At 35.7% G+C, this 21,375-nt stretch overlaps 1 protein-coding gene across 3 annotated transcripts in view; it reads left to right on the forward strand.

Moving 5' to 3' along the window:
• NBEA (neurobeachin) overlaps positions 1–21,375 on the forward strand; it is a 707,824-nt gene that overhangs the window by 574,223 nt on the left and 112,226 nt on the right. For all 3 annotated transcript variants that reach the window (XM_008952234.4, XM_008952238.4, XM_063595707.1), the window contains exons 41-43: positions 13,193–13,310; positions 13,647–13,749; positions 17,702–17,817. In XM_008952234.4, coding sequence (XP_008950482.4) covers positions 13,193–13,310; positions 13,647–13,749; positions 17,702–17,817 — 337 coding nt within the window. The remainder of the gene's footprint in view (positions 1–13,192; positions 13,311–13,646; positions 13,750–17,701; positions 17,818–21,375) is intronic.

Below are 21,375 nucleotides of genomic sequence, written 5' to 3' on the forward strand. Positions count from 1 at the left end.
TATACAGGGTCTCCTAGCTTAATCATTAATAGAAGTTAATCAGAAGAACAAAATCAGAAATCAGACTCTATATATACCCTTTAATTCAATCATTCAACAGATTTTTTACTGAGTTTCGACAACATACCAGGCATTGTGGTAAGTAATAGAGATACAGTAATGAGAAGAAAAAAAAAGGTCAAAAAGCTTATAGTCTAGTGGAGGAGATTACATTAAAAATGAAATTATACAATGAATTTGCAAAATTACATTTGCGGTAAGTGCTGTGAAGAGAACTTGTCTCATAGGTGCTATGAGAGCGTAAGATAGGGTGATTTTACCTAGCTAGGGAGGTCAGTGGCAAAAATAGAAGCAAAAAGAGACCTTGAAGATGAGTAGAAGTGAACTTGGCAAATAGGGGAGGGAAGATATTTCCAGAGAGGGAAGAATATGTGCATTGGCTCTGTGACAGGAAACAACATGGTAGGTAACAAGGGACTGAACAAAGGCCAGTGTGGCTTGACCTCAAGGGCAAAGTGGAACCTGATTCTTCTGGAGCAGGAGACCTGTTGTGTGCACCACTAACCCCATCCCATCTCTTTTGTTGTTGGCTCTGCTTCCTCAGAACTCCTGCTGCCTTATGATTTCTGTTGACTGCTTTCTCGCTGTGTTCTAGCTTCTTCCCACTGTCCTCTTCAGGCCGTCTCTGAATATCTTGAATTCAAATCATTAAGAGAGATCCTCTGATTGGACCAGCCAGCCAAATTCATGATAGCATGGCTCTGATGGTTTTAACAACCACAGACTGTAGCTACCCTACTTAGATAACCGCAGGTGGAGTATCCCTTGTCGCAAATGCTTGGGATGAGAAGTGTTTCAAATTTTGAATTTTTTCACATTTTGGATATATATAATGAGACATCCTGGGGATGGGATCCAGGTCTGAAAATGAAATTTGTTTGTGTTTCATATATACCTTATACATGTAGCCTGAGGTAATTGTATACAATATATTTTAAATACTTTTGTGCATGAAACAAAGTTTGTGCATTGAACTATCAGAAAGCAAAGGTGTCACTACCTCAGCCACCCATGTGGACAGTCTGTGGTTATTTGGCATCATTATCATTCTTGACACTGAATTTATATGCTACTGATAAGCAATCATTTTCTTACACTTATTCATACATAAGTACATAACAGTAAAAAAAATGACACACTATTAACACCGTGTAAAAACAATGTGTTCAGTATAACTAAGCGGCACAGTAGCATCACAGAATACCTGGATCAGCTGTTAAACAGCAGCAACAACAGTCAATGCGGGCTTTCAGTTTCTACCTACCATGCTGGGTTTTGATTAGAAGGTAGGAGGTTGTACAGTAACCCCCGTGAGAACACTGAATAAACAGTGCGTCACATACCTGCGTTATGACTGTGACCTGTCACGTGAGGTGGGATGTGGAATTTTCTACCTGTGGCCTCATGTTAGCACTCAAAAAGTTTCTCATTTTTGAACATTTTGGATTTTGTGTTCCCAGATTAGAGATGCTCAAGGTGTACTTTTAATATTAGTACTCATCGTGGTTCAATCCAGGGTGGTGGCATAATTGGTAATAAACATGGTACAAAGGAACTTTTCAGAAGAGGGTGTCACCCATGTTCCATCTAGTCCATAACAAATTGGGAATCACTCTGGAATGTTTTAATATGGCTGGTTTTAATCATTATAGACCATGTAGATTAATAATTCTTTTGCATATGTTTCTTATTAAATAAAAATCAAGAAAAGTATTCATAATTCATTAGTGTGTTAAATTACTGCCATGTGCTAGGCTCTGTGCTAAGTATGAAGAATGCAGAGACATACAGAATTCCTGCCCTCAGTGAGTCAATAGGTTAGTGGGAGACACCAAGAAGTCAACCAACAATTATAGTTTGGTAAGCATTATAAAAAGGTGGGTACAGGGTTCCCAGTGGGAGCAGCAGGGTCTCCTAGCTTAATCATTAGTAGAAGTTAATCAGAAGAACAAAATCAGAAGGGATCTGCCAATCAGAAGAAATATCATTTGCAGGGGCACAAAAGTGTGACAGAACATGGCACACTGGGGAGCAGAGAAGTGTTCAGGATGGTTAGAATTTAAGAGCTAGGAAGAATGCACATTGTGGCTAAATAGGGGATTTTATACTACTATTAATAATAACATTTGCCACTTTTTAAATACCTACTATGTACCATAGTATATATGTTTCATATACATAAATTGTACTATGATTTTGATTTTCATGACATTAGGATGCAAATTTTTAAAAAATGTTTGAAGCTATAATGGATTAAAATTTAAAAGAGCACTAGGGCCGGGCGGGGTGGCTCACGCCTGTAATCCCAGCACTTAGGGAGGCCGAGGCGGGCGGATCACGAGGTCAGGAGATCGAGCCATCCTGGCTAACACGGTGAAACCCCGTCTCTACTAAAAATACAAAAAATTAGCCGGGCGTGGTGGCAGGCGCCTGTAGTCCCAGCTACTCCGGAGGCTGAGGCAGGAGAATGGCGTGAACCCGGGAGGCGGAGCTTGCAGTGAGCCGAGATCGCGCCACTGCAGTCCAGCCTGGGCGACAGAGCAAGACTCCGTCTCAAAAAAAAAAAGTGCACTAGTATTTGTAATACATGCAGTTTTCTTCAGGTTAACATAAAGAAATATTAACTAGAGAAAAAAATGTTTTTAATTAAGTCATATTTTACTATTGCTACAATCATTACTGCAACTCTACCCTGTAATCTTGTTTCATTCTGGCCGTATCTAAAATTTTAATATGAAATACTTTTAAAAAGAGAAAATAATTTGTCTTGACAATTTATAATATTTGTAAAATCAGACCCTATTACCAAATTAGTTAAAACAAAAACCTCTAACCCAGAACTCCAAATGATCTGAAACAGAAGAAAATAAATAAGTCTATAGAGAGAAGACATATAAATATAACTAGTTTAAAAAATTAGCAATATGCAGAATAATACATAGAGAAGTTAATGTATTCAGTATAGAAATGAAAATAAATACTGGAAACTAGAAATTCGTTTATTTTCAGTAGTATAGAGTTCTGGTCTCCCCACCTCATCCCTTTGTAAAATAATAACAGAGAGAAAAATAAAAGATTTTGGACTATGCCAAATTTGAGAAAATGAGGAAACATAGCCAAAGATACAATATTTACACAAGAACATTCATGAGTAGGACAAAAATGAAGCAACTGTGCCAGTATCATTTTTAATTTTGAGAGTTTTACCATGATTTGAGAGTACGTGTTTGAAGATGAAGTAGACACAGAGGACTCCAGCTGCAACTCAGTTTGTTTGTAAATTAAATTTTAAAATATTTTACTCAACAAAAATTGAGTTCCTTCTCTGTGCAAGTTCTATAAGGAATACAAAAATAGAGTACAACTCAGTCTCTATCCTCATTAAGTCCATTTTTTAGGGGATGTATATAATAAGATAGATCAATTTAAAAGGACCTGCCACAATGTAAGAGATGCTATTGGAGAAATACAAATAATGCTCTTTTGAGTAGTTCCTGGTTCTTTACTAATGAATATAAAATACCATTCACATAGATTTGAAACAGTGTTGCACTTCTCTAGTCCAAATAGCGTCTACCTTGCAGCCACAGCAGTGATTTCTAAAGTGCCAGTTTCATTGTCTCACTTCTTTCTTTGTTAAAAATCTTACAGCAGCTCTCCATTATTCTCAGACCAGAGTCCAAACTCTAATGTGAGTTATGAGATCTCGCCCCACATCCTGCTACCCACTCACCCTTTGTTGTTCTAATTTTATTTTTCACCTCTCTGCTTCTTACAATATATGCACACACAGTCTGGGTCCGTTGCCCCCCCACCCCCAGCACTGTGTTTATGTATCTTTACATACATGTTTACATATGTGTTGTTCCTTCTGCTTGGTACTTCCTTTTTCCCCACTCCCCTGCCTTTTCCCATTATTTGTGATTTTCCACCAAACTATGAACTCCTAGAGATCAGGGACTCTGCTTCTCCTGTTCACCATTGGTTCATAATGGTCAGCTGATAAATATTTGTTAAATTAAAGGAACTGAAGAAAAATAAAATTGATAAACCATGAGGACACTTGGTAGAAAAGAGCTGACCTAATTATGGGCTGTTTATAAAATAGGAAGCCTTCTTGCAGTTTATCACTGCTTATAGTGAGACTGGTAGCTGGTGTCCCAAATAGTTGGGCTTCGTAGTTAAGAGTTAAGTACTATGATTCCAATAATGTCTAGGATACAAACTACCACTAAAGAAACAATAAATGTGGCTTTTAGTCCAGTAAAAGGCTATGTGCTGTGGTCCAGATTTTCTACATCTGTTTTGGTGATGTCATCAACAAAGATTAGAACCAGAGGTCTGCATGGGTGTGTGTGTGTGTGTGTGTGTGTGTATGTGTTTGTGTCTGTACACATGCACAAAAAGGTAGGGAGTAATTGCAGTAGTAGGCTGACATTTGTTAAGCATTTCCTGTGTGCCAGGCACTGTGCTGAGCATTTTTTTAAAAGAGCTATTAATATCTCATTCAATCGCACAATGACCCCATGAAGTTAGGTACCATTATTTTTCCCCATCTTTAGATAAGAAAACCAAAACATCAAAAATCAATGAACTTGCCTGAGGTCTCACAGCTAGTAAGAGAGGCAGACCCAGGGGAAGCCTTAAGTCTAAGGTAAGCAGGTCCATAAATTGATGAATTAGAGAAAAAAAAATCAAGATTATTAAATCAAAAGTTCTCTGCGGATGGGCTGCCTATATTTCCCCCAATTGTAGGATGTTTTGACACCCCCCCGCCCACCGCATACCCATATGCCCATGTACCAATAATGGCTGTGTTTATAATGGCATATAATAACATTCCTAAACACAGCCATTATAGCAACATTGTTTAATTTTCATTGAGGATGTATTTTCTGGAAAGCTTCATTTTTCCAGCTTCATTTCTTGATCATTTTTGTTTGCCTCACAGTTAAGCCATTTCCAATTTTTCCCGTTTTCAGTTTTATATTACTGAATTGTTTTCATCAGGATTAATTCTTTTCCATGTAAGTTTTATGGAGTGACTTGGTTCTGTGATCAATCTTTTGGGTCCATATTACATTTTACTGACTATAGTGCCTGCCCTTGACAATTTTATTTTGATGATAGTATTCATTATTAATTGAATAAAAGGCTAAAGTGAAACGCTTCTACCAGATATTTGAAGATTTCTTTATTGTGTAGGAGTGGTCTATAGCAGTTGTTCTCTAACTTTTTTTCACCAATTTTATTATAAAAGAATTTTATAAAGCTCTATACCACATTGCACATGTTTAACAGTTACAATTTTCCATAATTTTAAATATTTTAAAAAGACGTGATATCCAGTATGTTCTAAATATTACTATTTTAAAATAAAATTGTTATATTACTTTTCAGATATATCCAGTAGAATAAAATAGGTAGAATAGTGATTGATTACTATTATCATCTGTTTTAAGATGTACAAATAAGCTCTTTTTTCAAATGAACATTTTATATAATTTCTCTCTTTGAACTCATACTTCCTTTCAATTCCTTACCCCAAATTTACCTAATCTAAAATATTTGTGCTTGTGAGTCTTTTTTGATCACTATGTTATACTACTCTGCAAAAAGTGTATATACTTACTGATTAAAGCTTTAGTTTTTTAGGTTCCTAAGACCATAACATTCTAAGTATTTAAATTTTTTATTCTGAAATAAATTGTTACAAATATTATTAGCATACAATCATACAACAGCATAAATATATTGTGAACTTTGAAAAATAATTAAGCATAAAAAATGAAATTATATTAGAAATTCATCTCTTAATGGGATGAATAGTTAACACATGCACATATGAATATTATTTATTGCTACAATAATACAGGAATCAATATTAGAGCTACTTATAACTTTCTTTTTTATAGAGGTGTTGAAAAATCTTGTTCACATAAGTAAATAGCATGTCGAAGTTGTATTATAGACAATGTTATTCAATGTTTTCTACTCCTTCCAAGTTGTGTGCTAAAAATCACATAAGGATCTATTGTCAGAAGTTATTTTTAATTATCTCTCAATTGACAGCCCATTTAGATCCAACTTCTCCTCTTTGAAAGTAAAGAATTGGGAAAACATCTGACTTGCAAAAGGATTTTTTTTTCAGTCCAGTCACTGGGAACATTCACTTTCCAATGCCTCCATCAGGTATTTTGAATCATCCAATTTGATGCTCCTACCCCTCAACAGATCTTATACTCCAGTCAATACACCATAGAGAAATACCATTTTTTATTTTATTTTTTAAGTGGGAGAACGCAATGTGTTTTTCCCATCTCCTTTTTGGAGATGGGAAAGAGAACCTGTACTATCTTATGTTTCTCCATTTCTTTGGTAGGGAAATAGCATCACCAAGACATGTGGTGAGAGGTGGGAAGGGAGTGTTCCATAGCTGCTCCCCACATCCTCACTGCATGTGCCACACAGCAGGTATCAGTCAGACATGGTCTTCCAGGTGGTCATTTTGGAAGTCAAGCCTCTCCCAGTTTGTAGATCGACTTTCCTTCAGGGCCTTGGAATCTTCTCCATTCAGCTGACAGTTTAAAAAGAGCATGGATGATCTCTTATGAGTGTGGACCTGAAATTTCTTTTGAACTATTCTTCTTGAATATATTTGCTGTAATCCTGAGCCATTGCCACAAATTCCAAATTTATATGAAATTATAAAAGTAATAGGGATTTGTAACTTTAAATTGCACCACAACAAGCCCTTTAATTAAACTGTTGAGGCTGCAAGTGTGGATTGAACGCGACAACCTTAGGAACTCTAAAAAGGGTTTGCCCAGCCTTCTGCAGCATTTTCAACAATTCGTAACAGGAAATTCAACTGGAAACAAAATTTAGATTTTTTTCGTATTCAAAGAAAAAAATTTGTAATACTTGTGCTAATATATGCATTAGATGATTTGAGATCAGCAAAGCTATCACTAAACAAGTATTTTTTTAAGTTGCACAATATTTAGCTTCCTTAAAAAGAAAAAAAGATGAAACTTTTTTCATCTGTGATTTGACAGTCATTTACATGTTTCTGACAACATATACATGTCCGATACACATGAGTGCAGAGCAGCCTTGTATTTTTCAACGTGATCATCAGATAATATGTGGTAAGCACATATTTGAGTAGGTGGTTTACAAGGGATTTCTGTGACATTTGTATTGTATTACTTTCTATGTACCTTAGTTTCTATGTGCTTTCTATGTACTTTAGTTCATAAGTGAACTAAAATTCATAAGTGAATGGGGCAGACTTCAGGGTATGAGCCTGACATGAACTTTCTCCCTTCACTTCTTTTGGGTATTAAGCAGTTAGCTCAGTATAGTTCAGTGGTCACTTAAGAAAATCACAAAGTTCCATAAGATTTGGGGTCAAGATGCTTTAATATTCTTGCTTATGATCCGTATGATGTATCAAAAATTATGTTTATTCAGTTCTCAAAAATGAAACTGGATGGGATAGTATTTGTTGATTAGATTTCATTGTATATTAAATAATTTGAAGAAACAGGCAGGCACAAGCTAGATGATATGGGAAGCTTGGCTTAAGAAAGAAAACAAAACCACAAACCTCAAGTATACATGAAAGTACTTAAATGACAGAAAAATATCTTGGACTATAATAAAAAGCAAACTGAAGGAATTATTATAGAATGTCCTTAAACTTATAGAAAATTATGTAACCAGTAAAGGTATAAATAAAGAAGACAATTTTATAGTATCAGGCCATATTTCAGGCCTGGGCTTGATGCCCAGATTTTTATAGAAATGTACCATAAACTCAGTATTCAACTGACTGTGATTGATATTCCTTTACATTTATGAAATTTATACAGATTGATTAACTCATCACTTGCCTGAAGCAGCATCCCCTCCAGTCATTCTGCCCCCATCCCACTGCATTCCACTCTATCCTCCACATGCCTCCCTAGCGCCGTGCCTCAAATCTCACTCTGCCACCTTCCTGCTAAGCTTCAGCACTTCCCCAGTGCCTATGAGCAGAGCAGGGTAATGGAGCCTTGGCGTACAGTCCAAGGAAGCCACAGTAATCACATATATCTGAGTACCAGTGTTTTATCTTAACAATTCATTCGTATTTGCAGTATTTTCCAGCCTGTGCTAATTTTACTACAAAACTGTTTTAAATTGCTTACCAGAAATAAAACTGATGCTCAAGAAGGGGTTCCAAATGATATTCTTTGACATACCTTAGTATACATTTTCCCATGTGAGAGGCGTAAGTCCATAATATCAAGTCAAAATTGCTTAGCCTAAAGCCCTTCCATAACTCCTCTGGAGTCAAGGAATCCTTTCATTGTAAAGGTAGTGTCTTCTCAGAATGGGATCTAATCCAGTCGAAAGTTCCATGGTAGTGCAAATTAAACTACTAAAAAAGAGAAACCAGCTGTATTTAGATTACTGTTTTGGTTCTTGATTAAAGTCAGCAGGGTTGTTTGGTGGACTATACTTTAGGACACAAACATGAGAAGTCTGAAGGCCACATTGGAGAGAGCTTCTTCTGGTTTAGCAAAGGAGTCAAAATGCACATACTTTGTACAATTTCTTTAGAACCTTCCCCATATGTACTATTTCTATCAGTTTCCCATTGTGATTTATTAAACAAACAAATATATATGGAGCACATATATGCCAGACACTATTTTAGGCACTGTGTATCGAACAGTAAATAGGATAGATGAGAGTTCTGTTCTCCTATTTGATGTCACAGGGAGGGGACAGACAAAAAACAAATAAGAAAATTAATCATTTTCATGTGCAGAATTAAACAGTGATAAGATAGGCTGTGTGTTGTGGCTCACGCCTGTAATCCCAACACTGGGAGGCTGAGGTGGGCAGATCACTTGAGGTCAGGCATTCAAGACCAGCCTGGTCAATGTGGCAAAACCCTGTCTCTACTAAAAATACAAAAATTAGCTGGTTGTGGTGGCACACGCCTGTAGTTCCAGCTACTCAGAAGGCTGAGGTGGGAGAATCGCTCGAACCCAGGAGGTGGAGGTTGCATGAGAGGAGATGGCATCGTTGCACTCCAGCATGGCTGACAGAATGAGACTCCATCTCAAAAAAAAAAAAAAAAAAGAGAGAGAGTTACATGATAACTCTTAAATTGTGTGTCAGAAAAGGCAGCTGAGAGGAGTAGATCTAAAATTATTATTAATTTTTTTTTTTTTTTTGAGACGGAGTCTTGCTCTGTCACCCAGGCTGGAGTGCAGTGGCGTGATCTCGGCTCACTGCAACCTCTGCCTCCCGGATTCAAGCAATTCTCCTGCCACAGCCTCCCAAGTAACTGGGATTACAGGCATGTGCCACCATGCCCGGCTAATTTTTTTTGTATTTTTAGTAGAGATGAGGTTTCACCATATTGGCCAGGCTGGTCTCGAACTCCTGACCTTGTGATCCACCCACCTCAACCTCCCAAAGTGCTGGGATTACAGGCGTGAGCCACCGTGCCCGGCCTAAAATTTTTTTAAATAAAAATGTATTATGGAATGAAACTCTTTTTAAATAAAGAAATTGTAGGATCATCTTATTCCGTGATCAGTCTTGAAGGTAACAAGCAGGGAAAGCAGGAGGTGGTTTACTATAAAAAAAAGAAAAGAAAAGAAAATGACCCTAGGCTCTATCAGGTTTTCCTAGCAGGGAATTATGGCTAGCTCAGAACATTGTCTTTCATCAGCCCTTTTAGGATTTCAGATGCTTAAACATAACATGGGTTATTGTAAAGTAATTAGGTAGGTTTTTTGAAAAGCATATAAGAACATATATAAAAATAATTTATCTTCCCATGTCCCCTTTGGTAAGGGCTGAACACTTATTTAAATGATGTTGCCATTGTTCAAAATAGCTTTGGACCTTTGGATCTGTCTTTCAGAATTTGCTTCCTAAGCCATTTAGAAGCTACTAGCAAAATCATTTTCTTTTAATTTTGTTATCTCTCCTTGTCCTCTTTGCATTTAAGCTTTACTGATCTTAGGTTCCTTTTTTCTTGCTGCAGAGGGTCCCTAAGGACCATTATGCTCCCAGGCTGTAGCTAAGAGAATGGTGATAGGAAAACTGAGTTTGTGTATTAGTTGGGATCCAGTCAGGGGAGAGGAATCAGAGTGCAATTTAGATAGGAAAAGTGTGATATAATTATCATATAAATTATGCCAGGAGATTGAGTAACAAGGGACTGGCTAGTAAGAAATAAAGATAACTCTAAAGAATATTGGCCAGGCGTGGTGGCTCACACCTGTAATCCCAGCACTTTGGGAGGCCGAGTCAGGTGGATCATTTGAGATCAGGAGTTCGAGACCAGCCTGGCCAACATGGTGAAACCCCATCTCTACTAAAAATACAAAAATTAGCCGGATGGTAATGGCACGCATCTGTAATTCCAGCTACTTGAGAGGCTGAAGCAGGAGAATCGCTTGAACACAGGAGGTGGAGGTTGCAGTGAGCCAAGATCACGCCACTGCACTCCAGTCTGGGTAACAGAGTGAAACCCTGTCTCAAAAGAAAAAAAAAGGGAATTGATGAAGCCATTTATGGGAGGTGTCCCAACAGAAACACTCTGCTACAGAACGGCTCGGGGTGAGGGAAGTACTGAGAAAACTGCTGGTCACTGGGTGCTGGGAGCATCATGCGTCCCAGAGCCGAGTGCTGGAGAACAGGCGCCTGCCAAGTGAGAACACCAGAACAGAGAAGAAAAAACACCCTTCCTCCTGTGTGGTCTCTTCAGTGCCCTTTCCTGACAAAGTTTAATGCTATGACAGGTAGCAAAGGAAGAATATTTTAAGGACACAGGTTCATTTTCACAGAGCAAGCAATTAAGGGTGAATTTGCACATGGAAGGCCATAAATGAATAATTGGCACAGTTTATAAAATACAGTTTTACATGGTGCACTGAAGGAGTCCAACTAACATACTTTTTGGAGCTACCTGCTTGCTATGACTAACATAAAAACTGATAACATGCTTAATGGAAATAAATGCTTGGTCAAATTTTCATTATACCATAGCTGCAGAAGGAAAAAATAAGTCAAAATATGACTCTGTGTGTGTATACACATGTGAGATATCAATATATCTGGACCTAGAAATATAGATACAGGTATCTTTCTGACATAATGCTATGGGTGTAAGGGTGCCAACACAGCTTTCATGGGAAGATCTATCATTTTTTCTGATATTATATTCACTTTACTGTTTGGGTTTTCAAATGGCCATAATATTTTCAGTACCTTAGTGAAATAATTATTATAGTTGAAGATAAATTTTGTTGTTGTGGCTGTTTTGTCTTAAAATGTTTCCTACTTGACAAAAAAAAAGAGAATCCTGTATCACTATCCCTTTCCTTTTTAAAAATCATACTGGTCTATGAAAATCAAATATGGAAACCATTATAGTCAACTAACTATAAATATAAATTGTGGCAAGTCACTATAACCCTTTTGTGAAATGTACAAGAAGAAGTTTTGCATTTAGAAATCAAAAACCAATTGTCACCTGATGCCCAACAACAAGGAGACATAAATTCATCAATGGAACTTAATAGCCAGGGTCATGTACTTTATGTTCTTTGTCTCTGCTTAAACTAACCATTTCCAGGTATCATTATCACTGTTTTTCAGATGACAAAAACCAGATGGAGTTAAATAATTGTTTTTCAAAATACTGTAGTTGGTAAATAGCAGAGCCAAGAGTTAAGTAGGAGTCTGAATGGCTCCAAAATGTTTCAGATTTAAATAGACGTCTGACTGCCTCCGAAAACCTTTCAATGTCTAGAGAAAGACAAAAACTGAATTAAGGGTTACAAAATGGGATTTTCAAAAAATAAAGACCAAAAGATTATACACTTACATATTTTATGTATATTTCCTAGAGAAAGGAAGTGTAAAAAGGAACTTCATAACTTGTTTTCAAATGTATATATGAATATAATGCATGTAAAATAATATAATGTATGTAAAACTCAGTAACTGTTTTCATTTCCACCAAAGCAAATGTTAAGTGCAGTAGAATATACCACAGCAAGTAGAAAAGTCCCTCTGAATTGTTAATACACGTTGGTGTATCAGGAAGGAATGTGCTTGTTGTAGATTTGAGGACAGTAGCTTAATCAAATATAGATTATATACATGGTAACCAGAAGTCCAGATATGGATGGTTGCTGTGATTGTTTCAGTAGCTCAGTGTTAGAGCCAACCTTGGCCTTCCTCTCATAGTTACACAATTGCTGCTACAGTTTCAGCTATCACATCTCCATTCAAGCAGGAAGGGCAAAGTGGTATGCCAGCTATATATGACTCATTTCATCAGCTTTTCTCAAACATCCTCAACTGCTTTTGGTTTTGATCTCATTAACCAGTGCTTGGCCTAATGTCCTTCCAGAAAGTTACAAGGGAATTTGGGGAAGCAGGGAATAACATTGTCAGGACTGGCTTAGACCATGGGTCAGCCAAACTCTGCCCTGGGGGCCAAGTTCAGCTCATACTTGTTGTAAATAAAATTTTGTTGGAATACCTCCATACCCCTTTATTTACACATTGTCTATGGCTCCCTTTATGTTACAGTGGCAAAACTGAGTAGTTGCAACTGAGACCATATAGCCTGCAAAGCCTAAATATATTTACTCTCTGGCCTTTTACAGAAAAGTTTGCTGACACCTGGATTAAACCAATCATGATCCTTTGCCTGGGGTTGACCATATGGACACTTTGCGGGTAGCTGGGCTTCCATTAAGCAAGGAAGGGGAGAAAGGATATTGGAAAGAACCAACAATATATGTCTCACAGGTGGTCACCTGGTCCAATTAATTATATACAAGACCCAAAAGTGATAATATATTTTCGGTTTTAAGTCACAGAGTCTCCTTGAATATGTTTTTCTACTCCTTCTTTTCCTCAAGACCCAACTAAGACACTTTAGAAAGACAGAAATTTTGCAAATACACAGTATCAAATTATTGACAATATTGTGACAGACAGTGAATTCATTTCTAGTTTTCTGACTTTTACTAAGTTACTGTCAGAGTAGATCTTAAATCCATATTTTATTGATTGACACTTCCCTTTAAACTGTTTATTTTAGGTTCTTGCATACACTGAGGGACTTCACGGAAAATGGATGTTCAGCGAGATACGAGCTGTATTTTCAAGACGTTACCTTCTACAAAACACTGCTTTGGAAGTATTTATGGCAAACCGAAGTAAGTCCCCTTAAATATTTTGAAAGAAAATGTGCTCATATTTACATGTTATTCATTTACATGGTATGATAATGTCTTGATTTTTCCTACTGTATTTCTGATGTGCTCTAGCTTAAACAAACAAAAATTCTTTTTAAAAAATAAAAAAAGAATGAATTTGTTTGAAATGTTAGCCCTAGGTTTCTCATGGATAAAGTTATACTGAAAGCTGATTTTTCGTGAAGATTCATTAGCTTTAGAAATAAATCATGATAGGCACTTGAAGATGACTTGTAAAATTGATGGCTAACTTATCCTGCAGTTTTCTAAACTCTGTTTTTTTTCTTCTTACCACAGCCTCAGTTATGTTTAATTTCCCTGATCAAGCAACAGTAAAAAAAGTTGTCTATAGCTTGCCTCGGGTTGGAGTAGGGACCAGCTATGGTCTGCCACAAGCCAGGTAATTATATCATATTACATATTATCTATGGCTTGTTAACATATTTCAATCTCAATATTATAGCAATGTAAATGTGGTTATAACATTATAATTATTTCAGAGACCAAAGAATTTTCTTTCTCTGAAGGTTATTTGTAGGGATAGAGATTATGAAAATAGCTATTTTGAGAATGACAGAATGATTAGGGCAGATTTTTATTTAATACATATAAATAACAAAGTAAAAAATTTGATTGCATATCATAGCTAGCATATAATTAAGACATTCTTGCTTGTTAAAATCTTACAGGAAACATACCAAAAGCCTGAAGATCATAAATGATTAATTGCTATGTAATAGCATATAAATAATGTTTTTATAAATGCCATATATAAATGCTTCTTAATTAAAACAATAAAACCCTGAGAGTTTATTAAGGGTAATAGTCATTAATTATGGTATAGTTGTAACCACATTTCCTAGATTTTCATCATGGTATTTTAGAAGAATCATTTTGAAATCTTATATTATTAAAAGATACTAATGTAAGTAGAAAACATAATCAGTAGTTACTTATATTGCTGATATCAGTTTGTCATTTTTGGCTCGAAATAACTGAATACCTTACTAAAAGTGGCTTAAACAATAGGGGTGTGTGTGTTTAATATAAAAGATCTGGAGTTAAGGTGCTGCCAGTATTGGTTCAGAGGTTCAGTGATGTCAGAACTCTGTTGGCTTTGTATTCACAAAATCACCACTACTTCTTCAGCTACTACATCTTCACACAACTGCATTACAGTAGGAAAAAGACACAAAGGATTTCTCTTTAAGCTTCTCTGTTTTAGGAAGAATGTATTTCTCAGAAGCCTAAAGCAATCTTTATCTTAAGTCCCTTTGGCCAGAATACAGTCACCTTCCCATTCCTAAAACAATCACTGCCAAAAAGGTGTGAGTTCTGTTGGCTTAGCCCAATCATTCCCTAGGTTTTATGGAAAAAGATACCTCTGATTCTTTGCCAGCTCCTACATGAACAAAAGAGGATTTCCGTTGATGAAGAACAAAGGGAGATTGACTTTAGGTAGATACAACAATGTCTACCACATAGACTGTTAAGTCCTTGAGAATTATTGCACAGCACTGTATGGATGGAAAGGAAAACTAATCTTTGTCTATCCTCCCTTAAATAGGCTACAGACAACTGAAAGACAGGGACTGAGTTTTATTTAACCTTTAATCTACAGGACCTAACACAGTGCCTAATTGCAGCAGTGCTTTTTAAGTGCTGTTTAGCTGGGGTTACCTTGTATTGCAACTTATCTATTCTCTTTAAGCTTACAGTATGAGACCAATTCACTGACATGTATACACATGCTCAAGATATTTGCTAGTAGAATGACAAGATTAAACTAAGATATTAGTAGATAATGAAGCACTTATATAAAATACAGGTCAAAGAAAAATGCATTTCATCTATCAAAGAAAATGAGGTTAGTTCTGCAAGACTTGTTCTTATTGAATCTAAGCTGACTCATAATAATCATTACTTCCTTTCCCAAGTGCTTACATACTATTTGTTTAATCATCAATTCAAGAATTTACTCAGGAATTGACATTAAGAACTTACGAATGGGCCTAACTTTTTCCTATTTAAGAATAATCTCCTGTCTTCTGGCGTATTTCTCAATGACCATGATTCCTGAAAGATTACTAATAGAGGTTTCTATATGGCATGTATAATTTCCATCAGTATTCTTTGACTTGTCTGTACCGGAATTCATTTAAAACAATCAGAAGCTCTTTTATTTTATTTCTTACCTATTATGAGTATTGTTTCCCTTTTAACCACATTTGGTCTCTTTTTGACGTTTGGAAGATCATTTTTTTTTTTTTCTTTGAGACAAGGTCTCACTCTGTCACCCAGGCTGGAGTGCAGTGGCGTGATCTCAGCTCACCGCAGCCTTGATGTCCCCAGGCTCAGGAGATCCTCCCACCTCAGTTTCCCAAGTAGCTGGGAATACAGACATGTGCCACCATGCCCAGCTAATTTTTGTATTGTTTATAGAGATGGGGTTTCACCATGTTGCCCAGGCTGGTCTCGAACTCCTGGACTCAAGCAATCCACCCATTTAAGCCTCCCAAAGTGCTGGGATTACAGGCAACAGTCACCATGCCCAGCTGGAAGATGATTCTTTATAAGAAAACTGAAAACAAAAGGCAGCTCAGTAGTTTTGGTCTCTCTGTAATTCATAATGCCATTCTATCTTCAAACGTCCTTTTGTTGTCCTTGGCTTATTTTCCCCCAAAAAGCTCAACTAATTATTAGTTTCCTAATAATATTCTTACAGACTCAGTTTTATGTACTTCCCTAGATATACATCCTTAGAAGTACCAAGTGGCAATGGGGAAACACTGCATCTAGGCTTAAACCTGTCACTTAGCTGGGTAACAATAAGCAAGCCTCACACTTAGTAGGAATTCAATAAATATTGGTGGAAAGAATGAATAACACTACTCAAGCAGAATGACATTCTTATCTACCATAAAATGGGGAAAATATCTTTGCAAGAGATATTCTGCCAGAGATATTTTGCAAGATATCTTTGCAAGAGATATTTTGATAATCTTTTGTGCTATGTACAAGGCAATGCCTATTAAGATTCCATGTGAATACTCATGTTAATAATCCATGAGTAACAGAAATAGCCTTAAGTCTGTTGTTCCCAAACTAAACACGAAGGAGTCCTGTGATATCACAGTGAATTCTCAGGGGTGCTGCAGGTCATTTTTTAATTTTTTAGGGAAAAACAGCAACATTTGTCAGATACCACACAAACTGTTTGCTCGAGTTAGTTCCAAGTTTCAACTTAGAATGATCAGATAGGGCTGCATCTTTTTCAGTGACACCTCTGAGAAACTGGTGTTTGGTGGCTACTGTCTTCAAAAACAAGAGCCATATGAAAAATCAGTGTGGAACAGGAAATGAGTGTGGTGGTGTCAGATCTGATTCCAAGGTTTCAGAAGCTGTGCAGTTTCCAACAGACATACACACCCCATTAGTAAATGTGGTTATTTAAGAATGAAATATAAATATTTCTCTTTAAGTTTATGAGTATTGTATTTTCAAATAGCTACTCAGTTGTTAAGATGTTAAATATTTATTGAGTTGTTAGAGCTAACTACTTAATAAACAGAATTGTAAGATATTTCTCTTGGTCAAGGAGCACTATGAAAAATTATGGAGATACTAAGGGTGCCATGAATTGAAAAAGTTTGAGAACCTCTGTCAATCAGTTTAAAAACCCAGTAGCTTTATCATACTTTTCTAAATACAACTGCTTTTGTTATTTTTAGATGAACACATTGAACCTGGAAAGTTTCATAATTTGGACCAATGATCATGGTTTATTCCCTTAGGCTGTTCCTATGTCCCTTCTTCTGGACCCATGCATTTTTTCAAAGTTCCCAGTTGTTTATATTTTACACCATTGCAGGGATAGATATTGTATGGGCAGAGGCTGTGCATGTGTACACACTCTGTGTGTGTGAAGGCAAGTCGAAGAAGTTCATTGATAGACATTAAGTCAAATGCATGTAAGCAGGTACCTGACTACCTACCTACCTACCTAATTAACATGGAGCAGATTTGCTGTATTGTTTAAAAGCTACTTGATTTATCTTAAGTATAGTTTTACTTTTTTTCTTGTTGATTTGTGACTCATTTGCAGCCGTGATTTGACAAATAAGGTTGCTTTCAAATTGTTTTATCCTGAGTAATTAAGTGTATCTTCTCTATAATAGAATTCTCAAATATTGCTAATTTCTACAATTAAAATATATTTTCTAATTCATCTAAGAAGGATAAACCATAAATTATTTTAAGTTGATTATCAAAGCAATATATTAGTTAATATTGGATTTTTTAAAGTTATGAATTAAAGAGACTATGTTTGTTATGCTGTGCTTAATTGCTAGGAGGATATCATTGGCCACTCCTCGACAGCTTTATAAATCTTCCAATATGACTCAGCGCTGGCAAAGAAGAGAAATTTCAAACTTCGAATATTTGATGTTCCTTAATACTATTGCAGGTAAGATGTCTCATTCTTTAATCTAATAATATGTTTATATTCATCAAAATCATGGTAATGTAGCCTGATATAATACATTTTTCTCTTTGGAATTCAAATGCATCATTAGAGTAAATTTTGAAGCACTCACATTAAATTTTATCAGAAACTGTGCAAGCTCATACCAAACTTTTAGATGCATTTATTGTTGAAGAGGCTTTTCCTTGCTTTCCTTCTGCCATTTCCTTTGCTGACAGCTTTGTCTGAAGGTTTATTAGAGTCAACAAACCATTGCCAGAGTGTCTGGAAATAATAATGGGAAAAGTAATTTCACTACTTTGTCATTCTCAGCAATAGCAGCTAGACAGGAGAATAACAACAGGATTCTGCCTAGTACAGATGTCACCTGGATTATGGCATGATTAGGTTACAGCATCTTTTTTTCTTAAAATCTTCAAATAAAAATACAAAATCAGATTACATTTTCTAAATTATGAGTAACTGCCATCAACCTTTGCAGTAGCATGCTTGCAAATCAAAAGGAGGTAGTGGCTTTGTTTTCTGCTAAATCAGTGGTTGTCAGTGGTTAAACATGTCTATGAGATTTAAGTACTTCATCTTTTTTCTTAAGCTCCAAAAGCCCTTATTCATGATGAATTACAAAGAGTTTACTTCTATAAACCAGGCTCTACAAAAAGTTTTTGCAATTAGATGAATTCAAATAACCACATAAATAAAGGTGCTTACCATAATTATTGTTTTGTTATGAATGAATGCTCACAACCGTGTATTTAGAGCTGTGTACTTCTCTGAATCATTACTTTAAAAATATAACTATGTAATATTACTCTTTTTTAATCTATCATACATAGTGTGACTAAAGATACTATAAGTATATATTAAATGCGGGTAATATAGATATGTATTAAATAGACAAAACTTGATTTGTCCACAAAAGGGAATAAAGCTATTTGATATATTAAAATGCTTTTTCACTTTAATCCCAATACATTCATGTATATATATGTTCATATATACATGCATTTATTCATATGTGTAGTACATACACATATATATCTTGAATAAACCTGTTTACTCCCTCAAAGATAAATGTGTTATACTATTTAATTAGCACATTATTTATAAATAGAATGAATTTAAACATCTGAAATGTAAAGAACTTAATTTCATGAGCATATTAAAGTAAATAGCATGGTGTAGCAGAAAGAACGTAACTTTCAACACCAAAGAGAAGAGGGAGAGAATCCCAGATCTGCCAACTTTCTGTCCTGGAGCATAAGTTGAATTTTAACTTTTAACTCTATCGTGGACTTTTAATATTTTAATAGCAATATTTAATATGTTTACATCTGTTGTAATAACTGGTATGTTTGGTCTTACATCATCTTGTTTTATACTTTTTTTTAATGTTCTCTTGCTTTTTATATTGTTTGTTCTCTGGCTTTACGAATGCTTTTTTGCTCAGTGCTCTTGTGATTTAAAATGTAAGCACCTTGTTATTAATTCCCCTAGAGACATTACATTTTTAAAAGCCTTATAAACTATTTTTCTTAATTTGAACTCAAAAATCAATTAACATTTTTAAATCATACCTAAGACAAAAACTTCAACTCAATTTTATTTCTCATTCATTGCTTATATTCGCAAATATAAATTACTAGCCAGAATCCAGATTATTATTAACTTCACACTCTGGGGTCTACGTCTTTTTGCAAATTAAGAAAGATTTCAAACTATTGAAATTATGTGTTCATGCAGTATATTATTTTCAGCTATGTGGATCTTTACCTGATTTTTCGGGATGATATTCTCTGTACATTCTTGTGTAACAGTTTTCCATATTCCCTGTATTAGGTTTTTATATTATCTGCTCTTGAGAGACCTATCAAGACTTAGTATCATTAGACACCATTAGGTGATTTTTTTCCCTTGGCTGTGGTAGCTATTTGGAGCTGTTGGATATAAAACTGGAGGGCAGGGTGATATACCTCACTTGCAGTTCAGTTTCCAATGTAGCAGGCATTCATATTAAATGGTTTTGCTATTCTAAAATGAGATTTTCTCCAGGCTCTGGATGGAATGTTTTCTAGTTCATTGTTTTAAAGGTCTCTTCTAGTCTCCATCCCTTCCCACTGCATTTTACTCATGTAAGGTCAATTTCCCACAGTGTGGTACAGTACCACCTATAACTACCACCCACTTCATGCCTGTTACTTTCTGGGAGTCTCTTTATCTGTCCAACTCTGGAAAGGTTGCTGTGTCTAAATCTGGATAGAGATAACATTGCCATCCCTTCTAAAAGTTACACCTGAGCAGTAGAGAGCCTAATATGCTTTTTTCTATTTGGGACAATCTTTGGGTTTCTGAGCCAGAGCATGCAGACTCTGGTGGGAATTTAAAAGCATCTTTCTATTCTTTTTTGAATCGTTGAAGTCTGTTTTATTTATAACATGAAGATTATATGGGCCACTGATTTTTTCAAAAATTACTGGGTACTTACTTCCTTTGCAATTATTATGACTAAACATGAAAGCCTGACTATTGTAAGCAATGGGATAAAAATTAACAATAGGGACTAGGAACACAGAACACTTACAGTCTAGATGAATAAGTGAAATACACGTAAATAAGACATTTTAAGATGGCTGATAGTAAATGCTGAATCATTGCTATCGTGAATGCTGCATGAGCTTAGCAGAGGGGAGGCATTTTAAAATGTGTTTGGGGAGAAAAAAAGAGAAGAGCTTCACAAATTTCTGCCAGTTGTATATATGTGGTGTATTCAGTGGACAGAATTATCATACCTTCTCTGGAGTAGAGAATTATATATAATATTGGAGCCTTAGAGAAGAGCCAGATTATAAAGAGGCTTTTAGGAGTCAGTATAGTGTTAGAGTAGAAGGGAATGCGATGTGGAGTTTTAGAAAAATTAAACTGATAATTATGTATGGCATAAATCAAAATTGAGATTCCTTAGCATGAGTGCTATAAGGGGAGTATTACAGTAGTAATAGTAAATTGTTACTGAATATTTACTATGTACCACATATTCTATTTTTCCCTGACTACAGAAGCAAGTAAAGTATGGTTTCTGCCTTTAAAAAGATCATAATATAGTGAGGAAGCAGATGTATACCAGTAATTCCACTAAAAAGTATTGGAATATATATAATTGTGTACAATTTTATAATGTATAAAAAAGTATTATAATGGGAGTATATGTGAAGCCATTTGAGGTAGTCAAATCTAGGAGCCATTATTTATAACTAAGAGAGCAGAAAAAGCTTCCCATAGGTGACATTTAAATTGGGAATTGAAATATGATTAAGAATTCACTAGAAAGTAGGCAGAGGGCATTCCAAGAAGGAAATGTGAGGTGAAGATTTTGGATGAGCATATGGCAGCAGGTATGGCAAAAAGAGAGTAAATGACACTTTGTACAATATCATTATACAAAAAAGTTTCACTGTAATTTGTTCTAGTTCAGTGGTTATCAAAGTGTAGTCTCCTGACCTGCACTATTACCTTGGAGACCTGTTAGAGATTCTGATCCTCAGA

The sequence above is a fragment of the Pan paniscus genome, chromosome 14, assembly GCF_029289425.2.
Source record: "Pan paniscus chromosome 14, NHGRI_mPanPan1-v2.0_pri, whole genome shotgun sequence".
Lineage (NCBI taxonomy): Eukaryota > Metazoa > Chordata > Mammalia > Primates > Hominidae > Pan > Pan paniscus.